Source organism: Lepisosteus platostomus, chromosome 4, assembly GCF_059453375.1.
Source record: "Lepisosteus platostomus isolate fLepPlt1 chromosome 4, fLepPlt1.hap1, whole genome shotgun sequence".
Taxonomy (NCBI): Eukaryota; Metazoa; Chordata; class Actinopteri; order Semionotiformes; family Lepisosteidae; genus Lepisosteus; species Lepisosteus platostomus.
In genome coordinates this window covers 46,430,417-46,452,211 of record NC_142614.1, presented here as the reverse complement: position 1 = coordinate 46,452,211, position 21,795 = coordinate 46,430,417, and the positions used below count along the sequence as shown (strand labels likewise).

The window sequence follows — 21,795 nt, the reverse complement described above, 5'->3', positions numbered from 1 at the left end:
AATACATTCATATTCAGTAAATGATACTTATTATGTATTATGTAGCAAAATTTGTCTGATCAAAGTACAGCAGTAGTCAATTTATTAGAATGCTAAGCTCCATCCGTCCACTTTCCAACTGCTTACAGGGTTGTGGGGGAGCCAGAGCCTATCCTGGCAAGCAACAAGCACAAGGCAGGATACAGCCTGGATGGGATGCCAGTCAATTGAAGGGCAGACTCCAATATTAACACACACAAACAGTACTCATACCAGGACCCGTTTTACCAGAAACTAATTACCCAGCCAGTATGTTTTTGGACTATGGGGGAAACAGGAGTACCCAGAGAAAGCCCACATGAACACAGGGAGAACATATCCACGCAGATAACATCCTGGGAATTCAATACTGCAGGTTAGCCATCCTGACCACTGCGTTACTCTGCCACCAAAAATGCTAAGCTTTCAATGAAAAGGAATTGTTAGTTGCTGTTGTTTGGTTGTCATGGGTTAACAGCTTATAAAACCAAAATGCTTCAATATTATGCAGTGTTGGGAAGTGTCCAGGCCTCATCTCTTAAATTCCATTTGTCCTGTCAGAAAATAAAATCCTTGCATTGCTTAGTTATGGGAAATATCAATTTTGCATAAATAAATTAAACTAAAGCCAATTTATTGTCCCTATTTTTGTCACAGTCCCAAAATGGTAAAGCCAGTCAATTTATTTAATATACTACTGGCTGTCCTGATTCCAAATCAGTTAAATGCAATAGCCCATTGAAGGACTAGGACGACAGAGTTCCCATACCAATAGAAAAACTGCAGTCATGTTTTTGATCATGTCAGCTTTAAACAAAGTGCCTCTTCTCCTTCTTTAGATAACAGTCTTCACCTGACAGAAGATACATTACTTTACCTTGATCAGTCTGTATTGCAGTGCTCATTTCACTTTACCTCCTGGCTTTCTTCCAATAGCAAACGAACACTGAAGTACCTGCAATCCTGTAATTAACTCAATAAATGTCCTAATTAATATGTTTCATGGTCTAAAGCATGAGACAGATTTTTTGTTCTTTCAGCTGCACTGCAGTGCAATGTGACTAATAAAATACAGATCTACAGTACGTAGACTCTAATAAGTATGTAGATTGCAGTCATTTGTATTTTTTTCTCCCATTTTATGTCTGTTTTACATTTTTCCCATTTAGCCCTTATCAATAGTTTTACTATTCACCATATTAAATAATTTACTATCTTCAGGGAATAGACTACCTTATGCTATCTGAAGGGATGACATGGAGGCCTAGTGGTAAGCACTGTTGTCCTGGAGAGTTATAAATAGGGCAAATAACTCATTTAAGGATGAGTTTAGGAAGATAAATTGAAAAGAATGCATTTACAGACAGTGATATATTTTTAAAATAGGTATACACTAAAAGGACAAAATTCCAAAAAACATTCAAAAAATATGTGAACATTTTTTGAGACACAAAATGTCTTAATGAAGCAGTAGTATCTTATAATGTATGCACCTGGGGAAGACAGGCAGTCTTGAAATCGCCGAACTTCTTCATTTAGGCTTTCTAATGTGTATTTTCAGTGGTCACAATTTATTTTTTTGCATCTTTGATGATTTTAATGGTTGCCAAAAATATCACAAATTAAAATAAAAAATTAACATTATACATATTACTTTTGTACTCTTAGAAGGTCCTAAACTTCAGATCTCCAGCGAAGTCATTACAGATACCGCAATTGTCCAATAAATACACAGAACAATAGATACATGGTAGCCAACTAAGAAGTGCAGAGTGCAGAGGTGCGTTGAATTCTGAGGCATTACGCAGTTAGCTTCTAATGATCTGTACTGCTGTGGGGTAGAAGCTATTGTTAAGCCTTGTGGTTGATGTATTTCAGTGGCTTATGAAGCAGGTATCATAAATGTACTTGTAATAACACTTTAAGTGCGCTCAAGAAATTGTTGTGGTGAGCATCATTAATTGTGAAAGAGAGAGTTTCTCCATTGGTATTAACAACTGTGATGCTGACTATTCCTCTCATACTTTGGAATTGACTTCTTTACATTCTTACTTTGTCCACTTGATAGTTTCTACAAGATAATTTTGACAAATCATCACAATAAAGGGATTGGTGGACTCTAAACAAGGTAGTTTATTGTTATTGTACATGAACCAATTGCTTTATCCTGATTAGTTGATGCAGAGAATATCAGAGAAGAAATGACCAATCATCAGCATTCTTATCTAATAAGAAGAAGGCTTCACAGCTGAAACATTGTGTTTCCTTACTTCTCTTTTCAGCATGGAATAAACCTTTATTTGTTCATATCTTTTACAGGCTCAGTTGCCAACTGTTTAGAATCCAGGCTATTAATCGACTTTCATACAGTATGTTTAGCAAAGTACATTTTGTGTCCAAGGTTATTGCCTGTAAATCAAACAATAATGTTATAATGCTCAAACAATGCTATACAGTATGACCACCTCTCTAGGCTCTATGGTCACTGGCCCAGCTGACAATGTGTCCTGTCCCTGCAGGATTGGCGGAGCAGTGCCCATCGTCTTTTCCTTTTTCTCGGAGGTCCTGGCCAGGGAGAAGAGGGGTGAGCACCTCAGCTGGCTGTGCATGTTCTGGATGATCGGGGGAATTTATGCTTCAGCCATGGCCTGGGCTATCATCCCACATTATGGTGAGTGATTAACACACAAGAGCCCCTCACTTTCCCTGCTGATGGAGTCAGTAACATTCAATTTGGAAATGTCCTGTTGGCTCTGAACTAAGCTTCTGACACATGTAGACACATTCTCGCAACATCAGAAACCTTGTAGTGTTTTTTTAGCCGAGACAATTATTTTTTTCGCTATCGTGAATAAATGAGGAAACAATTTTCATTCTGCAAAGAGCCACTGTACTGAAATGAATTGTTTGAGTTTATTTCATACTATGAGATTGTAATAGTTACTTTGCAGGAAGTGCACTTATTCAAAGCAATGAAATGAACTTCAGGTACAAGTAGTCACAGTATTAATATTTTAAGATCTTCTGCTGTGCTCACAGCAACTTTCAAATTCCAAAATATGTAATCAATCATGTTTCATGTATTTTGTTAAATATTTCTGACCATTATAATCAATACTTAGTTTATACCACAAATCAGTCAATATTGTTCATATTGATCATTCCTGTTTATTACAATATTGCTAAACTGATACTGTACAGTCATAGTTTGATGGTTCTTTTTCCTTGGATTGCGAAATGAACAAAGTGAGACAGAAAGTTATAGCAACTTAATTTTCACATTTTCCACAATGAATATAGATTTTTTAACCCCATTGTGTTTAGACATTTCTGCTTTTTAGCATTATCAGACAGAGCTATTTAATATTCATATATCTCGGTATTCATAGCAGCATCTGCTTGCTCTGAGGTTAAGTTAAAAATCTTATCTTTAGGAACTGTAACTGCAGTGCTGTAATTATGTTTTTATTCAGTACAAGTTCTGAGCACAATATTGTGATTAATTCAAAATGAATTTTTCAATCCAAATGCTTCCAAAGTCCCCAGGTTTGAAGATCAGTTCTCCTTCTTTTTGTTTGCGAGGAAACATTTGTTCTTTAACACTGATACCCTCCACAGATGGTGATGCCTTCAGCAGTCTGATCGCTGCTCCTTAAGTGTCAGACAAGTGGAAATGCTGTAGTATTCATTTGAATTATTTGTACTGTAAATATGTTCCACAAAGTGATCACTCAGTTTTTCCAGTGTGTTGCTGGTTGCAATTTTAACGGGTGAATTAAATGCAGAAACGTATTACTCACCTGCATGTGTATGTAAAGTTTGGAAGATGGTGACTGATAAATAATGAGTTATGAAAAACAGTAGAAAAACAGATAATATTCATACCCACAATTCACCACTGCTTTTGAGTCCGACACTAACCTGGAATGGTGTTTGTTCTAATATGGAAAGCAACTGCTTACTGACATTGAAAAGTGTTCCCTGTAAAAGGCATACAGTACTGTATGTGTGCTGGTGTCAGTCAACGATATACCATCTGATAAAACAGCTGTCCAATGCTGCTGACTTTGTTTTTTATGCAAAAGTGGCATTAAAAAGACAGTTTGATGGTTCTGCTTCCTTGCATTTTGAAATGGCCAGAGATCTATAGACAGTCATCGCCATTTTAAATATTTCCATAAATCCATTGAGTATTTGCCTGGACAATCTACCTCCCTACCTTAAACATATTCATCATTTTGACCTTAAGCCCATTTAAACACTAAAGCTATAATTACACTAATTCCCAAACAGGGGTTAAACAGGGGTCTGTGGTTGAAGGTTGAAGGTAGTGGTTATCAATTATGTCTAATCTGAGAAAGGTCATCTCTTTGAAATCAATTACAAACAATTGCAGTATTTAGTTGACTGCCTTGACAAAAGACACACAAAGCATGATTAAATATCTTCTGTTTCTAGCATTTTGGAATGATCATAATAATTTACTTGTATATTATAAGGTATACTAATTCACTTATTAGTCATCCCTGTGTTCTATGCATACTGTATATAATATGTTTGAACAGCTGGAGGATAATTTTTGTAGAAACATGTAATATTACACTAAAAGTCATTAATTAATTATTCTGCATAATGCTTGTCATTTCACACTTCAATGTTCTATTTGATTAATTATGCTCCATTAGTCAAAGATAAAGTGGTTCATGAAGAAAAAAATGTGAAACAAAGTACCATTTTCAAGCACTGCTTTTTCATCCAGATATCAGTACAGAATCATGTTTTTAGAGGTTAAAGGTAGCAGAGGCAAAACAAATAATGAAATATTATATGACCCCCTTGTCTAGTTTGATTGCATATTGAAAAACTTTGAAACTATAATTTTTAAAAATGAAGATACAATGTTATAACAGAAATATCTGAGGTGAGATATCTAGGAGAATAATATGCCATACATTGTAAATTTAAAGGAAATAGACCTCAGTGAGGTTGTTTTTTCTTTCATTGATTAGCCATTTATTAATGAATAAAATCCATTGTATTTATTGTAAGGTTTGTTTAGCAACAGAAACTATGAAGCAACAAGAATATGGGTGGTAGAAAAACAAAATTTAAAAAAGAGTGTTATTATGGATGACATTAACAAGAAAGACTATTTTTGTGAATGATTAGTATTAAAATAAATGATTCTTATTGAAAATAGAAACTCAGTTTAAACATCACGCATACTGTATACTATTTTGTATGAGGGAAAAGTCTTGACATTGAGATTAAATTTCTCATGCCGGGGATTTTATGAAACAAACCTATGTTTCTTTACAGTGGTCACTACAGGAAAAAGAAAATGAGAAAAGGGGAAGTTAGACAATGTGTGTCTTTCCAAGCTCAAATGGGTAACTGGTTTGCTGTACCCATAATGACTTGTGACGTGTAATTTCTCTAAGTGACTGGAGTTTGTGAGGTGTAGGTTAGATGATTAATGTGAGGCTGAACTGGGGTTATTCAAAGGACAAAACAACTACTGCAGCAGAGAAGGGAGAGGGAGACATAGCACAGTGATTTATCACTTAGTATGAAGCAAGTAAGCTGCACTCATCAATAAAGGAAAGAAATAACATAATGGAAATGATATAAAAGCAGCCTGGTTTGCCAGCTATGCTATATATTTTATTTCTCTTGATCAAGGCTAATTAGTTTTTCTCCTTGCTCTACAAAATGGAACATCCTGTCAATAATGAATTGTGTGTTATTTGCAAAGGAGCACTGAAACACCAGAACATAATGGGTTTTCAGGAAAGAAACTACCTACCTCAAACTCCGACTACAAACAGTGCCAAACAGAGCCCCAGTACAGTGGCAAAGGTACCGTGGGGTGATGAGTTTCATTGGTCTTGCTACTTTAGAGCCAGATCTCAGGCACAGCACAAAACATGAAAAGCAAGATGTTTCTAGAAATTTAGAATGAACTTCACAGTTACAGGTTACAGTCTGTAAATTCAAAAGAAATTCTGTCATCTTTAAGAATGATAACCTAAACTAGAAACTTTAAGCCACTTTATTGTTCACCTGGCTGGAAAATGTCTCTGTTTCTTTGGTGCTGTGATCAGAAACATACTGGCAGTACATTGAAATACCTGTGCCCATGCTGTATGCAAATAATGATATGCAAGTGAGACTTATACTGTATGTGTACCAGACAGCTAATAGCAATGAACTGTTAATCTTTTTTCCCTGTAAAAGTTTTTTGAAAACCTCCCTGGATCAATCCACACTGTCTTTCTCCATCTTTACTAACGATCCTGCTTTTTGTAAGAAAGCTCCTTCATTCCATTGACACTACATAGGGCAAAGTTTACTGAAACTGCAAAACCTTTCAAAACTGCATATTTTACAACTCACCTACTTCATATAAAAATTGTCCTACTTACTATCACATCGCCATTCCTGTCACTGATCCTTTGCACAAAGATGTTTATAGCGAGCTACACAAAAGCTTTTCACTAGTAGTCATTGATCCCCCATATGAGAATATTAATATTTAAAAAAATCTTTATTGAGCAAACTGTCATAAAAAAGCACTCTGCTTTGGTTGCATTAGCTTCCTTTAGCTCTTAAGAGCTGCAGCTTATAATTGAGGTCAATTGATCACTTCTAGTTTTTTAACACTTTTCTTTCTGTAACACCTCTCAGAGATGATTGGTTCTGCTGCATTGCTTTCCTTATTGACTAGCCATCAGCTCCAGATTCATTACAGAGACTTGTTTTCTTTCCCATTCTTCTCTTTTCTTTTTTTTTCTTTTTCATGTTCTGTATAATTTGAGGTGGTGCTGGCAGAACTGACTCTGAGTTCTGGCCAAGGACTCTGCAGCTGTGTGTAGGTACATAAATCTCTGGGGCTGCTTCTCAGTCAGTTATAAACTTTAGCCAATTACATACATAATCCCCGTAATGAGATTTTCAATAGCATCAGCTAAGCATTAAACATTAACCCTCTGGGTTTCTACACTGCAGTCCTACAGAAAATGCAATTATAACATCACGTCTTTGTGTCTGTGTTAAGAATCCTGATATCCTTCACTTCCCAGTGGTGTGGCTCCAGGGTTCCTTGACTCATAGTCATACACACTGTCATCAGTATTGGGACCCTCATCTAAAACAAATGTGCTCTCTCACACACACAAAATACATGCACCCACCCACGATACACACACGCATTGATGCCCACACACCATAACATCTCCCACGTACAAACGATTGACTCTGTTTGGTTTTTCAAATTTGACAAAGTTGGAGTCATTTTCTTTAAATGTGCCACACACATAAACCATTAAACCAGTATTTTAAATCCACTGTTTCTCTACCATGTTTTTTAGTTCAAGGAGTGGTTTTTGTCTGTATCTCTGAAGATCTCTCACTGGCCCTTATAGTACATTGCAGAGATCCTCCACGTTTTTGTAAGGTATTGTTTTGTAGCAAATGGTAGCCTGAACAAATATGAAGTATAACTCAAGAGAGTGTGGTTAGGCAGTGCAGATCTAGCAAAATCAATTATTTTGGTGACAATTAATTGATCATAAATTATTATAAAACTAAATATTTATGGCACTTGATAGGAACATTATTTTTATTGCTTTTTCCACTAACACCAGCCTTTTCTAGTTTAGAAATCAAAGGGATTCCTGCTGCAATCTTTAGGGGTGTCAAGACTGTGATCAATCATATCTTACTGACACACTGTACTGTATATCACATGAGCCATAAATCATCTGAGTCCTTGATCCCTAGAAGTTATATTCCAATTTCGTTGAAGTGAGATTCAATGCTGTCATAATGATAGAAAAAATAGAATATTTCTAATGCCTGGAATCAATATGGTTACAATTTTTTACTCTCTTTTCAGAAGCTCTCTAGCATACAATGAGTTAGAACGTAAGAATAAAAGAAAGACTGCTTACAACACAAGACCTGTATTTCTCATTTAGTTGTTAGTAATGCATTGACAGGGACCTGGCAGGACCACTTGTTCCAAACACTCATAATACTTTGTTTAAGGATGCACCTCTTGTGTTCAGTTATAAAGGCTCACCCTTTTAATATTTCCATTTCCTCTGGAGTTATCCATCCATCCATTTTCTAACCACTTTATCTGATACAGGGTTGTCGGGGAGCCAGAGCCTATCTTGGCAATGAGCAGGTGCACACTCACATCAAGGCTGATTTTCCCAGAAACCAATTAACCAGTATGTCTTGTGAGCATGAAGAGTACATTCGAACTCCATGAACGGGGGGGCATAGCATCCCAGTAACTGAACCGGTGGCCGCAATGTCGCAAGACAGCAATGCTGACCACTGTGCCACGTCTCTTTTGAGTCACTTGTTCTTCGTTTTGTTGTCGATCCTGAAGGTTTTTTAGTTTGACTTCGACTTTGACTTAGAATACCATTTAGGATTTTAAATACAGCACTTACATCAAGACTGTAATTTGTTGAAAAAACTAGCTCTCTGAGATCATCAATGTTGGCTTAATTCACATGGACCTAGAACTACACAGAATTTGAATCTGTAAATTTGTTCTTTTTTACAAAGAGTCAAGAAATATTAAATATCTAAATATATACCGAATAGAGAAAAAGGGAGATATGACAGTTTCTAATCCAATTTTATATTATGAGAATAATATAAGATTGGATTAGAAACTGTCATAGATTTATGCAATTAGAAGGAATTCTTTCCCTCTTCCCAGTTTTGCCTCAGAAGCAGTTTACTGTATATGTGGCTAAGGTCTTCCTTTTTATTTGTGCATTAGATGCTTGCTTGGTTTTATGACTGCAGACATTGGCATGTCATGTGTCAAGGGCATTTGATTTTTTCATGATTTAGAAAAGACAATTACTTTATCGCTCTTGACCCCAACTCGCAAAACATACACACACGCTGCTTTGGATTTTCCATTTGTCACTCAACCCAGCATGCTACCTTTGTGGGAGAACAAAAGGCAACTACTCCCGTACGCAGGGATTTCTTGTTGGATTAATCTGTGAAGCTTTTTAATGTGTAGGAGGCTGTGATGTGTGTGTCTTCTAAAAGTTAATTTGGGGGTTGTTTCCAAGCATCCTACACACACACAACCACAGATCTAGAGATCATATCCATTGATGGTTACTGTTCAGTCTGATGAAAACCATTGAATAATGGGCAGAAAAACATTCTTCTAACAGTCTTACTCAGACAGCAAAAGAGCACATTTATAGTAACTTCTTTGCTTATTGTTTACATGTGGTATTTTATTCAACATATGGTACTATGGAGTAAATCATTTATAGAGTTCTATATTTAAGTATGGAGATTCCGATTTCTGCAGCCACAGCACACCTGTACAATTTAGTGCAGTCATCAATCACGTTTTGGAGAAGCAGACATTGACAACCTTCATTGTCAGTGAAGGTTCTGGTTGTCACAGGATGCTTTTCTCTTTGCTCATCGAAACAACATGTACTTTAGATGGAAATTTAAGGCAAAAGGCATAGAATGTAACCCTGCAATTAACACATTTTCACAGTTTCTTCATTGTTTTAATTGTTATCTGCCATGTTAGATGTGTTTAAGGGGAAGAATAATTCGAAACCTGCTTAAATTAGCTGCCGCTGTGTCCAGGGATGTTTATGTTTCTCCATTGTTTTCTTTCCATGCGCAAGACCTTGATTCGAGATTATGTTAACATGTAAATAAATATGCAGATGAGAGCTACTGCAGATTAAACAGACATGTGATTAGACATTAAATTAAACAATATAAAATATTTTCACCCCTGTGTGATACAGTAGGTCTTATAGTATAAGATGAGACTGTTATGGACTATAATATATAACATATGACTTGGGTTTCAGTTTTTGCAGGCTTATCTCCTGCATGCTTAGACTTGGGCTCTCAAAGGGGCTTGAAAATGCCTTTGCCCAAGTGCACACTTTACATTGATGTCATCACACTAATCACTGAACATGACACCTACTCTTCACTGAGGTTGGTACACAATTTGGAAATGGAATTAACAAGAGGAGCGTGTGACAGGTCTTTAGTGTACCATAAGATGGTTTCGGTAACTCCCCAGGATGCAGCTTTTTAACCTTCCTGTAATGGAGGGAGAGGTCCATTGTGAAGCCACCATTCTGGCTCAAAACCTGGGCGGCGGTGTTGCCTTGAGCCAAGATGGCTGTTGAGTAATGGGAAAGAGCTATCAATGTAAACACACCTGAATGAATGCAAACCCTTTTGAATAACTGAGTGTATAGATAAGATCTGATTGGGCTGGATAGCTGGCCAGGTCACAATAAGCTATGAATCAGCGTGAGAAGAAATAGATAATGTTGTACCAGGGTATATCACACGTATACATGTGGGTATGTGAAAATGTGTTTGACAAGACATGTGCTGCTGAGGGAGCTTGAGTGATTTGTTGGACCAGGGATCATGGGAGACACTGACATCTGGAGGAGTGAGGTGAGGCATTGTCTGTCAAGGCAGGTGTGTATCTCCTCGACAATAGAGTCAATCACAATGAACACTTTGTGCCATAAGAGTTTTAGATGAACAGGCCAACTGCAAAAGATAACAGAAGACTGTGAGCACACAAAAAGTTTGAAAAATAAGCAGAGATAGTAATAAGTGAGACAGATAAAGCATAGACTTAGAGAAGGAGAGTTTTAGTGAGGATTCTTATAATATAGTATTTTAAGAAAGCTGGGAACTATAGAGTATGTCAGAAAGAAAAGTCAAATGCCCGGTGAACTAAGGAGTAAGATGAAATGTTTAGTCCTATACCTGGTGAAAGAGAGAGAAAGTGTGGGTGCCATCAAGTTAACTGTGCAAAACACTCTATTCCTGTATTCTGAGAAGAGAAGGGGAAAGGCCTGAATATATGTGTAAATATGCAGCATCAGGCCAATAAAAATGCCTAAAAGCCATGTGACCCAGCTAGTATGTGTCATTAATGGTTACAAACGATGTTATCTTGTTTATTAATTGTTGATTATGCAAGTTATTGAAGGAAGGTATAGAACATTCACATTGGGAAGGGAACTGATTCTATTATTTTTCTGAGCAAATGTGTTTTGCTGTGTAGTTTGCTCGACATTTCCTTCCTAAAGGATACAGCTTTTTTTAAATGGAAAGAGTGAAATATCCGGGCGTGACAGGAACACAATTTCAGTTCTTGAGAAATCAAGCACTTAGGCTGTATCTGATCTCTGTGGTAAAAAGAGTTCACCTTCTTTCTTCTCTCAGTCTTAGACAGAGACGGCACAATATTGATCCTTTCCCAAAGATTTACAGCAGCAGCTATGCAGTTCTTGTTTAATGATGGGTAAAATGGAATGATGTTCTATGATTAATTATACCATCAGAAGTGTATTACATTCGAAAGTATTTCTAAGGCAGCAAAATGGAGACCATTGGGGAGGGATTAAACATACTATTCATACATACCTTATACATATTGTACATATTATATATAGAATTTTAATACAGAATGTTCATTGCCTTGCAAAAGACTGTACTGTTTTTTGTGCTGTTTATTGCACCATAAAAGTGTTTATTTTAACAAGTTTGAATTAAAAAAATGCGTATAAATCCTTTGTTATTCAACTAGTTCGACACAATGGGAGACATCAGAGGAAGATGAATGCTTTTGCAAGACACCATATGCAGCTTTCAAAACTGAATCTTTCCCAAAAACATTGTGAATGTGAAAAAAACTGCCAATTTACAAAATGTCCCTTGCCTTTTAATGTTGATCTTTCGAAATGTATCCCAAGTTAGAATAAAAAATTGGGGTAAACTTGGCACTCAAGCAAACAGGCACAAATATTGGTACCAGCAAAGTTTATTCAAAATGTATGTGCAGAAAAAAATATTTTACTCCTCACAGTTAAATTGAAACTGTACTATTTTTAACATCTGTGAATAAATAAAAATATTGCGTTTCATGATCATGATCACATTTTGAGTATATAAATACTGTATTTAACCAGTCTTTGATATTTAACAATTATTACGCAAGTCATGATTTGGTACATCTACTACTGAAAGAAATAGTGTACCACCACTTGATGTGGCCATACACAAAGGGCTGCAAGAGCACTTTGCATATGTTTTCAGTCACATCAGTATTTGCCAGTTTCAATAATGAAATAATATGAAGCAACTGCAGAGTGATATGCATATACAGTAACCACATTCAGAATTTGAAGTGTACCACATTCTACAGTATTTCTAAGGCAGCAAAATGGAGACCATTGTGGAGGTATTAAATAAATGATTCACACATACATTATAGATATTGTACATGTTATGTGCTGTAAGTTTGCACCCTATTGTACCAGGAAAAGCAAACATAACATACAGTATACTTCCATGGTAAAGCCATCAAAATGTGCACTTTTCAAACATATCATTTAATATTCATGATCATAAGGTCAATATACCTTTCCATGCAAATAAAATAAAATAAAATACAAATAAAATAACACTGGATGTCCTGTTAGTCAGTGCACATCACAAGTGACAGCACATTAAAAAGAAATATGATGAAAATAGGAAAACACAAAAATAACTTATTTTGTTGGCATATTTCTCTTAGTGTTTGATACTGTAACTATGGGATTTCATTTTTCGCATTTGACATAATAATGTTATAGACTATGGATTTAAAGCACAATTTTACTTTAGCCATTTAGCAAATATCTTAATGCAAATTCAATACAAATTCCTAAAAAAATCAGACCAATTTATACTTTCTAGTCAGTGACTACAGTTCCTTCACCTTTTCATAACTTCTTGTTGAGACTGTCATCCCTTTCAATTGCTATAGCTGCACTTTACACTATGTAGTAATATACTGTAGTGTTTATAGTGACTCATCCCCAGAAAAATCTGGAACAGTTTAAATGAACAGGTGAAGTTTTATTCCATGCTGCAAGGAAATGAGACACAGAGTTTTTGCTATGGAGCCTTCTTCGGGTGTGTAAATGAAAACAGATAATAATAATAATTTCTTACACTTACATAGCATGGACACTCAACTCAAAGTGCTTTACAGGTAATGGGGTCTCCACTCCACCACCACCAATGTGCAGCATCCACCTGGATGATGCGACTGCAGCCATAGTGCACAAGTACGCTCACCACACACCAGCTATCAGTGGGGAGGAGAACAGAGTGATGAAGCCAGTTCATAGATGGGGATTACTAGGAGGCCATGATTGGTAAAGGCCAATGGGAAATTCTTTTCAAGAAACACCCTGGGATTATTACTGACACGGAGAGTCAGGACCGTTGTTTTATGTCTCATATGAAGGACAGCGCCTTTTTACAGAATAGTGTCCCCATCAGTATGCTGGGGCATTAGGACCCACACAGACTGCATGGTGAGCGCCCCCTACTGGCCCCCACTACTACGTCTTCCAGCAGCAACCTTAGCTTTCCCAGGAGATCTCCTATCCAGGTACTGACCAAGTTCACACTTGCTAAGCTTCAGTAGGTTGCCAGCGGTGAGTTGCAGGGTTGTATAGCTGCTGGCAAATATCATATTCCTAAAAAAGCCTGGTGGAAGTGAAAGTTCATGAAGATGATTGTAGACTGACCTCATGCACTTTGATCCGAACACGCTTTCTTTTCTATGACAGTGGCCATCTATTGCCTTTCATGCCATTTAGCCTGAAGACTCAAAGTACTTAAAGCCAGACTAATACCAGTCTAATGGACAACCTGGCTAAGAAGGTCTGTGCATTTTTAATTAGGTTCATAAAATGCATTTCCAGGCAGTGGTTTCCCCTTCAAGCTTAGTCAGTGGATAACTATATTATATTTTCAGTTACATTTCTATTGTGCGCATAGAAACAAAATGTGCTCAGTGTAAATTAGGAAAGAAAAGGAGAATAAGCCAGCAATTCAGCTATATACAGTACTGTAGTTCTGTTTCTGTGGAAAAGAAAAAATGGTCTATCATTTCAAGACAGGAAGATCAAGGACAGTGGAACCAGAGTGGGGTTTAGTTAGTCAGCAAATAATTTGTGCCATTATTGTGCAAATAATGAATGTCAGCTTCATTTAGTTTAATTCATTTTTTAATCAAGAATTCTGTAACCTTGCTACAATCTTCAGAGAACTAAAAATGCATTTCTTCACATTTAATATCAATTAGTATTTCATTCATAATTTCATCTGTATCTCATGTTCGTAAATATCTAAATTAATTTAATAATTAATACATTTAAATTAAGTACAGAATATTTGTTGAAAGACATAGGGATTTGCTCATGTTGCATTACTATAATATCAAACCAGTCTGTATCTTAAGCCCATTAAAGTGGTCATTTTAATACAATACTAAAGGTGGGGCATCAAGTCAAATATTTCCTTAAAATTGGAATCACATTTAATACAATATAATCACATCTTTTAAGTAGGCATTTAAGAAATGAATACATTTCTTAAGTCTTTTTAGAAAGACTTGGTGGAACAAGAAAGGAACTTAGAAAGGTGGAACAATTAATGACATAATTACTAGGGAATGTCTAATTAAAAGGAGCATGATGCATGGAGTTGTAGTATCACACAGCTCCTCAAAGGTAGACAGTACCCCCTGGTGGTCATAAAATTATTCCTTTCTGGTTCATTCTGTCCTTTCTGATCGAGTTTAAGAATAATATTGGACGTGTGATAATTGCTAATTGTCTTTAACCAAAAAGTGAGAACTGAAGCTGAAAACCTTTCTGGATATGAATGTTAAAGCCTCAACTGCTTGTTCATTACTTCCTAACTTAAACAATAAAACGTACTGTATTATCCCAATAATTCTTCCTTTCTTGTAGCCACTTCAAACCCAGCATTGCAGGCTTTGTCTGTGATTCATGGGGACATTTTTAGCAGTCAGTAGAGTGAGAAGGTGATATCGAACAGGAGGGGGGATTCTGCAGTTTCTGAGGACAATAAGATTTTTGTGCTGTGCAATGGTCTGTAAGAAAGTGCTCCCGGGACACAGCTGGGTGCAAGTTTTAACGGTCTGTGACACCAGGGAAAATTGCTGCCAGTAGGAAGATTGATGACGAAGGACTGCTACACTGGAAGGGCTTGGAGGTGACGTTTAACTTGTGGAAGCTGGAGTGTAATCGTTTGTAAGCATGTTCAATTAAATTGTCTTCCCTCATAGCTTGAAGGCTTCTGTGCTTGATGTAATGTTCTAGAGAAAAAAAAATTAAGTGTGCTCGTTTACCCATATGAATATTTGATATGAGTTCTATTAGGTGCTCACTCTTTAGCAACATGCTGTTAGATAACTCTCTGAAAGAACTAATAAATATGTTACTTTTGCCTTCTCATGCCTACAAAACCAAACACACCTTTTCTGTGCAAGGTTAATAGAACCTTAAAAGGAAAAAAGATTATTGTGTGGCATTTTTATAGAGAATTTCCTCCTATTTTTTAAATTGTTTTCTGTGAACAAGAATATTTGACTGAAATATCAGATCATTAAGCTGAGCAATATGAGTTTAGTTTGAAAGCATACAAATGCTGGATATATTGCTTTTCTGCACAGGCACTGTTTACCATGATAATTAATTATTTATTACAGTATTTCAGAATTTCCTAAAGACTTCTTAAGGTCAGCAATGAGAACATTGTGCTGTATGGTGTGTTTTTACCTGTTTCAGTTCACAAGTACAATATTGCCATTCTCTGGCCCTCAGGGTGGTTAAACATTTTTACAAGTTAAGCTGTAAAACATATATATATATAAAACATTACTATATTAACCCTTTACAATTTCTTGCATTAGGCATTATCTTTTCACATACCTCAGCTCGCTCGCCATGAGACACACAGACAGGGAGAGAGCCTGAGGTCAGAGCGCAGGGTCTGCCATTGTACAGCGCCCCTGGAGCAGTTGGGGTTAAGGGCCTTGCTCAGGAGCCCAACGGCATAGGATTCCTCTGCCAGCTGTGGGATTTGAGCCAGCAACCTTCTAGCCACAGGCGCAGATCCTTAGCCACAGCCACCGCTCCCCCCCCTTTTATAATATAACAAGAGATAAGAGGGGTTAAGGGCCTCGCTCAGGGGCCCAATGGAGTAGGATTCCTCTGTTAGCCATGGGATTTGAACTGGCAACCTTCCAGCCACAGATCCTTAGCCACAGTGCCACCACTCCACATAAAGCTATACAGTAATTGCAAATAAAAGTGTAAACAGGTATTGCAGATAATACACCAAATTATAATCACCAAGCTTTCAAGAATGAAATAACTGAAAAATGTTCAGTAGTAAACATCAATGACACCTACTACACAAATCAATTGTTGCTAAAAGGGTACAATAAATATTCAAAAAGTTTCTGTATGATTTCAAGTAGTTTTTATTCCAGCCATGTTGTTTAATGCTTGATATAATTATCTGACTGGTGTCAGAGAAAATCCACAAAATTTTCACATGGTTTATTTTGTCATGTTTACAGTATCTCATGTACATGACATACCTCTTTTTGCTAAATCTTTTTATTTTGCCTTTCAAATAAAATATTCAAATGAGAAATAAGACAAACCAGTCAATTACACAAAATTGGGCAGAGCAGTGGCTCTGTGGCTAAGGATCTGTGCCTGTGGTGGAAAGGTTGTTGGTTCAAATCCCACAGCTGGTAGAGGAATCTTACTGTCTTGGGCCCCTGAGTAAGGACCTTAACCCCAGCTGCTCCAGGGGTATTGTACAATGGCTGACCCTGTGTTCTGAGCCCAAGCTTCTCTCTGAGTCTGTGTGTCACATAGAGAGCAAGCTAGGGTATGTGAGAAGACAAATTCCTATTGCAAGAAATTGTATGTGGTTAATAAAGTGATCTTAACATTTCAATATTTATTTCAGCTGACCTGCCACTAGAGGCCAGATTAGGCCTCTTACAATATATTTGTAAATAGTCACACTTCAGGTAAATTAAGCAATTAGTTAATTAGATAAGGGTACGAATTGCACATTGTCACACAGGAATAATTAAGTTGTTTTGCATATAAAGGGCATCAGTGACAGGTGAAGGGATGGACAGCTTGTTGTTGAGTTTTGGAATAAAATGGCTGTATGAGTATCATGCTATGGTAATGCCTTCTTTAGGACATTGCTTGGTAACGTCCTGTGAACCAGCTTATTTAGTCTAGCACCTTTCATGGGAAACAATATCAAATTCTACCTGACAACTTTTTTTTCCATTGACTATTGAAACTGAATTGTCTCCCCTGTACAGTATTTATTCTCAACATTGGTCAGTGTTTCTGTTCATTCAGTTTAATACCATTTCAGTCCATTTAAATAGCATCAGGAATACTGATTAAAACTTTAATTGTGTGTCTTACCAATCACATTTTGGTTGTGGGTACCTTCATTTGTGCTGGACCTCTGACATGAGAGTTATCTGCCCAATGTTCTTCTTAAGGTGGAAATCAAAATGATCTCAGAGCTCCAGAGTATCCAGTCACTTGCTGGTAGACAGTGTGGTACAGTAATGTACTTGATGCAGGTTATGTGCTTTCTGTTCTTTCAGGTCAGATGTGTGTCATAACAGAAAGATGGTACTGGAAGTGGGCATGACAAACTAAAATCATAGACAAGTGCAATAGCTGGTCAAAAATGGCTCCTGTGAAAGTCTAGACGAGGATTTTTGTTTTTTAATGAATGACATTCTACCTTTGAAATTAAGAGTCGCCACTTATTTTTCGTTTCACCCACTCAGCCTTCGATTATGGCTACATAACCACAGCAACCTCAGGCTCAAGAAAACAAGAATTTATGCTCCTGAAGCCCCCTGTGTTTGAGCTGCTTGTCTTTAACACTTCAGGGGGAACAGAACTCTGAACAGAAGGTTCAGTGCTGATCGGAGGGGAGGCACGTTTCTCACAGACAGCCCCACCCACAAGGCACTGGGAGGCCGAGCGCTGAAAGAGCTGGTTGACAATTCCTACCCTGCATTCAGCAGTGGTAGTGACATGACCAGTTTTGAATCTGTGACCACTAAGACCAAAAAGCTTAACCTCTACACAGTGGAGCTCCTTCACTACTTGCACCAATAAAGAGGCCCCAGTAAAGCCATTCTTTTAAATAACACCCCCACTCACAGAATATAATTCACACATTAAACACTATGGAGAAAAATCTAATAAAATCACACTTCATTTGCTACAGGATTGGTAATATGGTTTGCCCAAAGCTTTAGGTAAATAAAACTGCTCATCATGGTTTCCAGCCATATCCACACTGTCAGTGATTGTAATTAATCTGAAAGCATTGAAAAAAAAACTTTTATGAATACTTTTAGTGCATCTTGTGTCTTCCAATCGAACACGGTGTGATCAAATCACCCCCAGGAAACACTGAAGCGCGTGGAAGGGAGAGTGGAAGCTTATGGGCTTTGAGTGGATGTGTGCAATTGTTATTGTCATTTGACTTGTCAGGTGTTTCAGATCTTTGCATCACATTTTGCAGGCTGGAGTTTCAGCATGGGCTCGGCATACCAGTTTCACAGCTGGAGGGTATTCGTGGTGGTGTGCGCCCTGCCCTGTGTTTCTGCAGTAGTGGCTCTCACCTTCATGCCCGAAAGTCCCAGATTCTTTCTGGAGGTAAGGAGACATTACGCTTGAAGAGTAAGAACAAGCAGAAAACAATAGAACTTTGTGTTCCTAAATCCAGGGTTTTTTAGATGAGATACCCTTTCACTGGTGCTTTGAAGCTGATGGCAGAGATATGCACGTAAGTACATGTACTGTAAGATAAGATTATTTTACTCATTTCAGAAAAACACATCTCCACACTGATGAAATGGTCCAGAAATACAAGAAAGCACAACAAAGCCTATTAATTAGTCTTTTGTTGCCATATTTTCTGAAGCAAAATAATTCCCACTGCGAGAGAAGATGAAAGCAGTAGACAAAATGCTTTAGATATGTGGAGGACTCAAGAGTAGTTAAGTAACATACAATTTAACCAGCTTACAAACTTTTGTATCTTGGAAAAAAAAGCTTTTTTAAGTGCACTATGAAAGAAAAGAAAAGTAAAATCTAAATTATAGGCTTTAGATAATGTGAAGTGAAAGGCTGTCTAGCATCTAAAGAGACAATACTGCATTTAAATGATGAAATTCTAAAGTAGTATAATGCATTCATATACAGTAAACTTTAATTTTCAGTTTTGTGTCTTACATTTATAATTTACCTAGGTTTATTTAGATTTTTAAGCAAGCACCCTAAGGGTATGCTATTTTCTTTCATTTTCATACATTTAATTTTTTTTTCTTTTGGCTCCATTAAGATACTCCACTAGGTATTATTCAGTTGAAGTCCTTGGGTGATTCACTCATGTGAAACAAAGTAATCTCTTCAGTGGTCCAGTTAACAGAGGCCTCCCCAGTACTGGTACTGAATTCATAATGACTTAACTGAATTGTTTACCTAGTTAAACATTTGCAAATACTTGGCAATTAAACTAGATCTAAAAAAATGATGGTCAGTACTGGAAATCACTTTAATAGTCCCAAAAACAGAAAAGTAGCAAGTAGCAAGAAAAAAATAAAGTATAAGTAAAACTTAAGAATCAATTTTGAAGCAAGTTCTTAAAGACACTAGCACCTCAAAGACAATGCTTGTAAACCTTGATATACTGTACAGTATCTCAGTCTCATTATTCAATACTTACTTCTAAATTATATTAATTGATGTGACCTTTAAATCACAATCCAGTATTCTAATTGGGGAGATTAGTTATACATACTGTATGCAGCCTTTGTTCTGGCCTGTACAGTAGACAATCATATGTGGTTTAGACTCATTGAGAGCAATCTGTCTTGTCAATAAGGTTTTCTGTGATGTCATTGTCATTTCTGTGGTATTACTGGTGCAAAATAAGGAAGTTAAAAAGTCACTGAGGTAATGATGTAAAATATGCATGAGAGTTATATAGCAGCTGAAGATTTTTCAGCAGTAAATACAAGTTTACAAAGTCAGACATACTGTAGATGTAAATAGGAGCAGCTTTAATCTTATATGGCTCTGTGTTGCTGTAGGCCTGTATTTTTGTTAGCTTGGTTGAGGTAACACAAAATCAAAACAAAAAGCTGAATGCTTTTTTCACTTTATGCGGTTTACTCTTGTGTTGTACATGAGTGGTCCTTTTATTTATTACAATTAACCTAGATATATGGTGATTTTATTATATAATTTTTATACAGTGAACAACATTTTCAAAATTGTCAGCCTTGCACATACTTACTGTTTTAGTCCAGTTTTGCATTCCATCATGCAAGCAACAAAAATGTACAAAGCAAAGGTCTATAACCAATTTTTACTGTACAGTAAATAAGCATTGTAAAGAGTATAATAAACCTTTTCATTTTATTTTATTTTCTATCAAGGGAACCATTAAACTAAGTTCAAAGCAAATCTACATGACAACGGACGATTCACCCATTTATTTACAGATACAGTAGTTGCTTATACCTGATGTCATGGTAACTTGGAGCCTGTCCAAGATGACTTGGTGCAGAACTGGGCAAAAAACATCCTGCCACCCCATCACATAGCAATGAAAAAATGAAGATAGGAAATATCTTTCACTGTTTGACTGTGTCTCTAGCGATTGCCTATGTCTTCATGATCTTCACAGTCATTGTTAATCCGTATAATTGTTGCTTTTCACTAAACAGGTTGGGAAACACGATGAGGCTTGGATGATCCTAAAACAGATTCACGACACCAACATGAGAGCACGTGGGCAGCCTGAGAAGGTTTTCACTGTGAGTACTTCTCAGAGCAGAATTTAAGGTGTTTTTCTCATTATATATCCTAATCCACACTGGGAGTCAGGTTCTAAATCAGGTTTCTGTTTGCAGCTAATTTCGACAGGGATTGTCTGCTGTCGTGCGTGGGTTTGAATTAAATGTTAATATTAATAATATATTTTTAGAAAAGCTAATATTAATATTTTTCTCCCTGACTGCATGCAGATAAATTAAGGGAAATTTAATTAATACAGAGTTTCATGTGAGGTGGGCAGATCTAAAGATCTAAAGATTTCATTTAACATTTAAAGAGCATCTTTACTGACATCAGTGACAGAACCCTGGGTGAAACAAGAAAAGTGACATGAAAACCTTTTCTGGGAGGATTGCAGTTCCTCTTGGCTCAGCAGGAATGAGAATGACTACAACATGCAGGATGCTAAAAGGCTGATTACCAACATGGCCTTTTAATTTTCCTAAATTAACAGCCGTTACCTTTTTAGTGTGCCTCACATTTTAAATGAGGATATGGCAGTTCAGAGACAGCTCCATTGTCTATGGGCCTCAGGGATAGACAAGGCCTTTTTGAAAAACAGTTTCTTTGGGGAGGCAAGGCCGGCTTTTAGAATGTGTAACAGGGAAGATGATTTTAGGCAAACCAGTGAATGTCTGAGAGGTTAACATTGATTGTTAAGTGTAAAACTTTGTAGGTTAAAGTAACTTGTAAATAAAACCTATGGAGCTTTTTTTGAAGCATCATGTACTGTATGGATACTGTAGATCTTTTTTATGCAAGACGACAAGCTTAAAAAAGGTTGATCAAAAGCCTAAAAGAGTTGTGGTGACCATCAACATCAGCATTTCATATTAATCATATTTCCCTGTTTGATTACGGGATAGGTATTGGGTACCTTTTTCCAACCTTGATCACATTTTATCATCTGACCTTATTGTATGGGAAGTAAAATATAGTCTACAGT

At 36.7% G+C, this 21,795-nt stretch overlaps 1 protein-coding gene across 1 annotated transcript in view; it reads left to right on the top strand.

Annotated features, from left to right (window-relative positions):
- Window positions 1-21,795, top strand: part of sv2ca (synaptic vesicle glycoprotein 2Ca) — a 101,302-nt gene that overhangs the window by 61,169 nt on the left and 18,338 nt on the right. Inside the window, exons 4-6 of the mRNA XM_088629645.1 lie at window positions 2,538-2,689; window positions 18,529-18,662; window positions 20,741-20,830. Coding sequence (XP_088485771.1) covers window positions 2,538-2,689; window positions 18,529-18,662; window positions 20,741-20,830 — 376 coding nt within the window. The remainder of the gene's footprint in view (window positions 1-2,537; window positions 2,690-18,528; window positions 18,663-20,740; window positions 20,831-21,795) is intronic.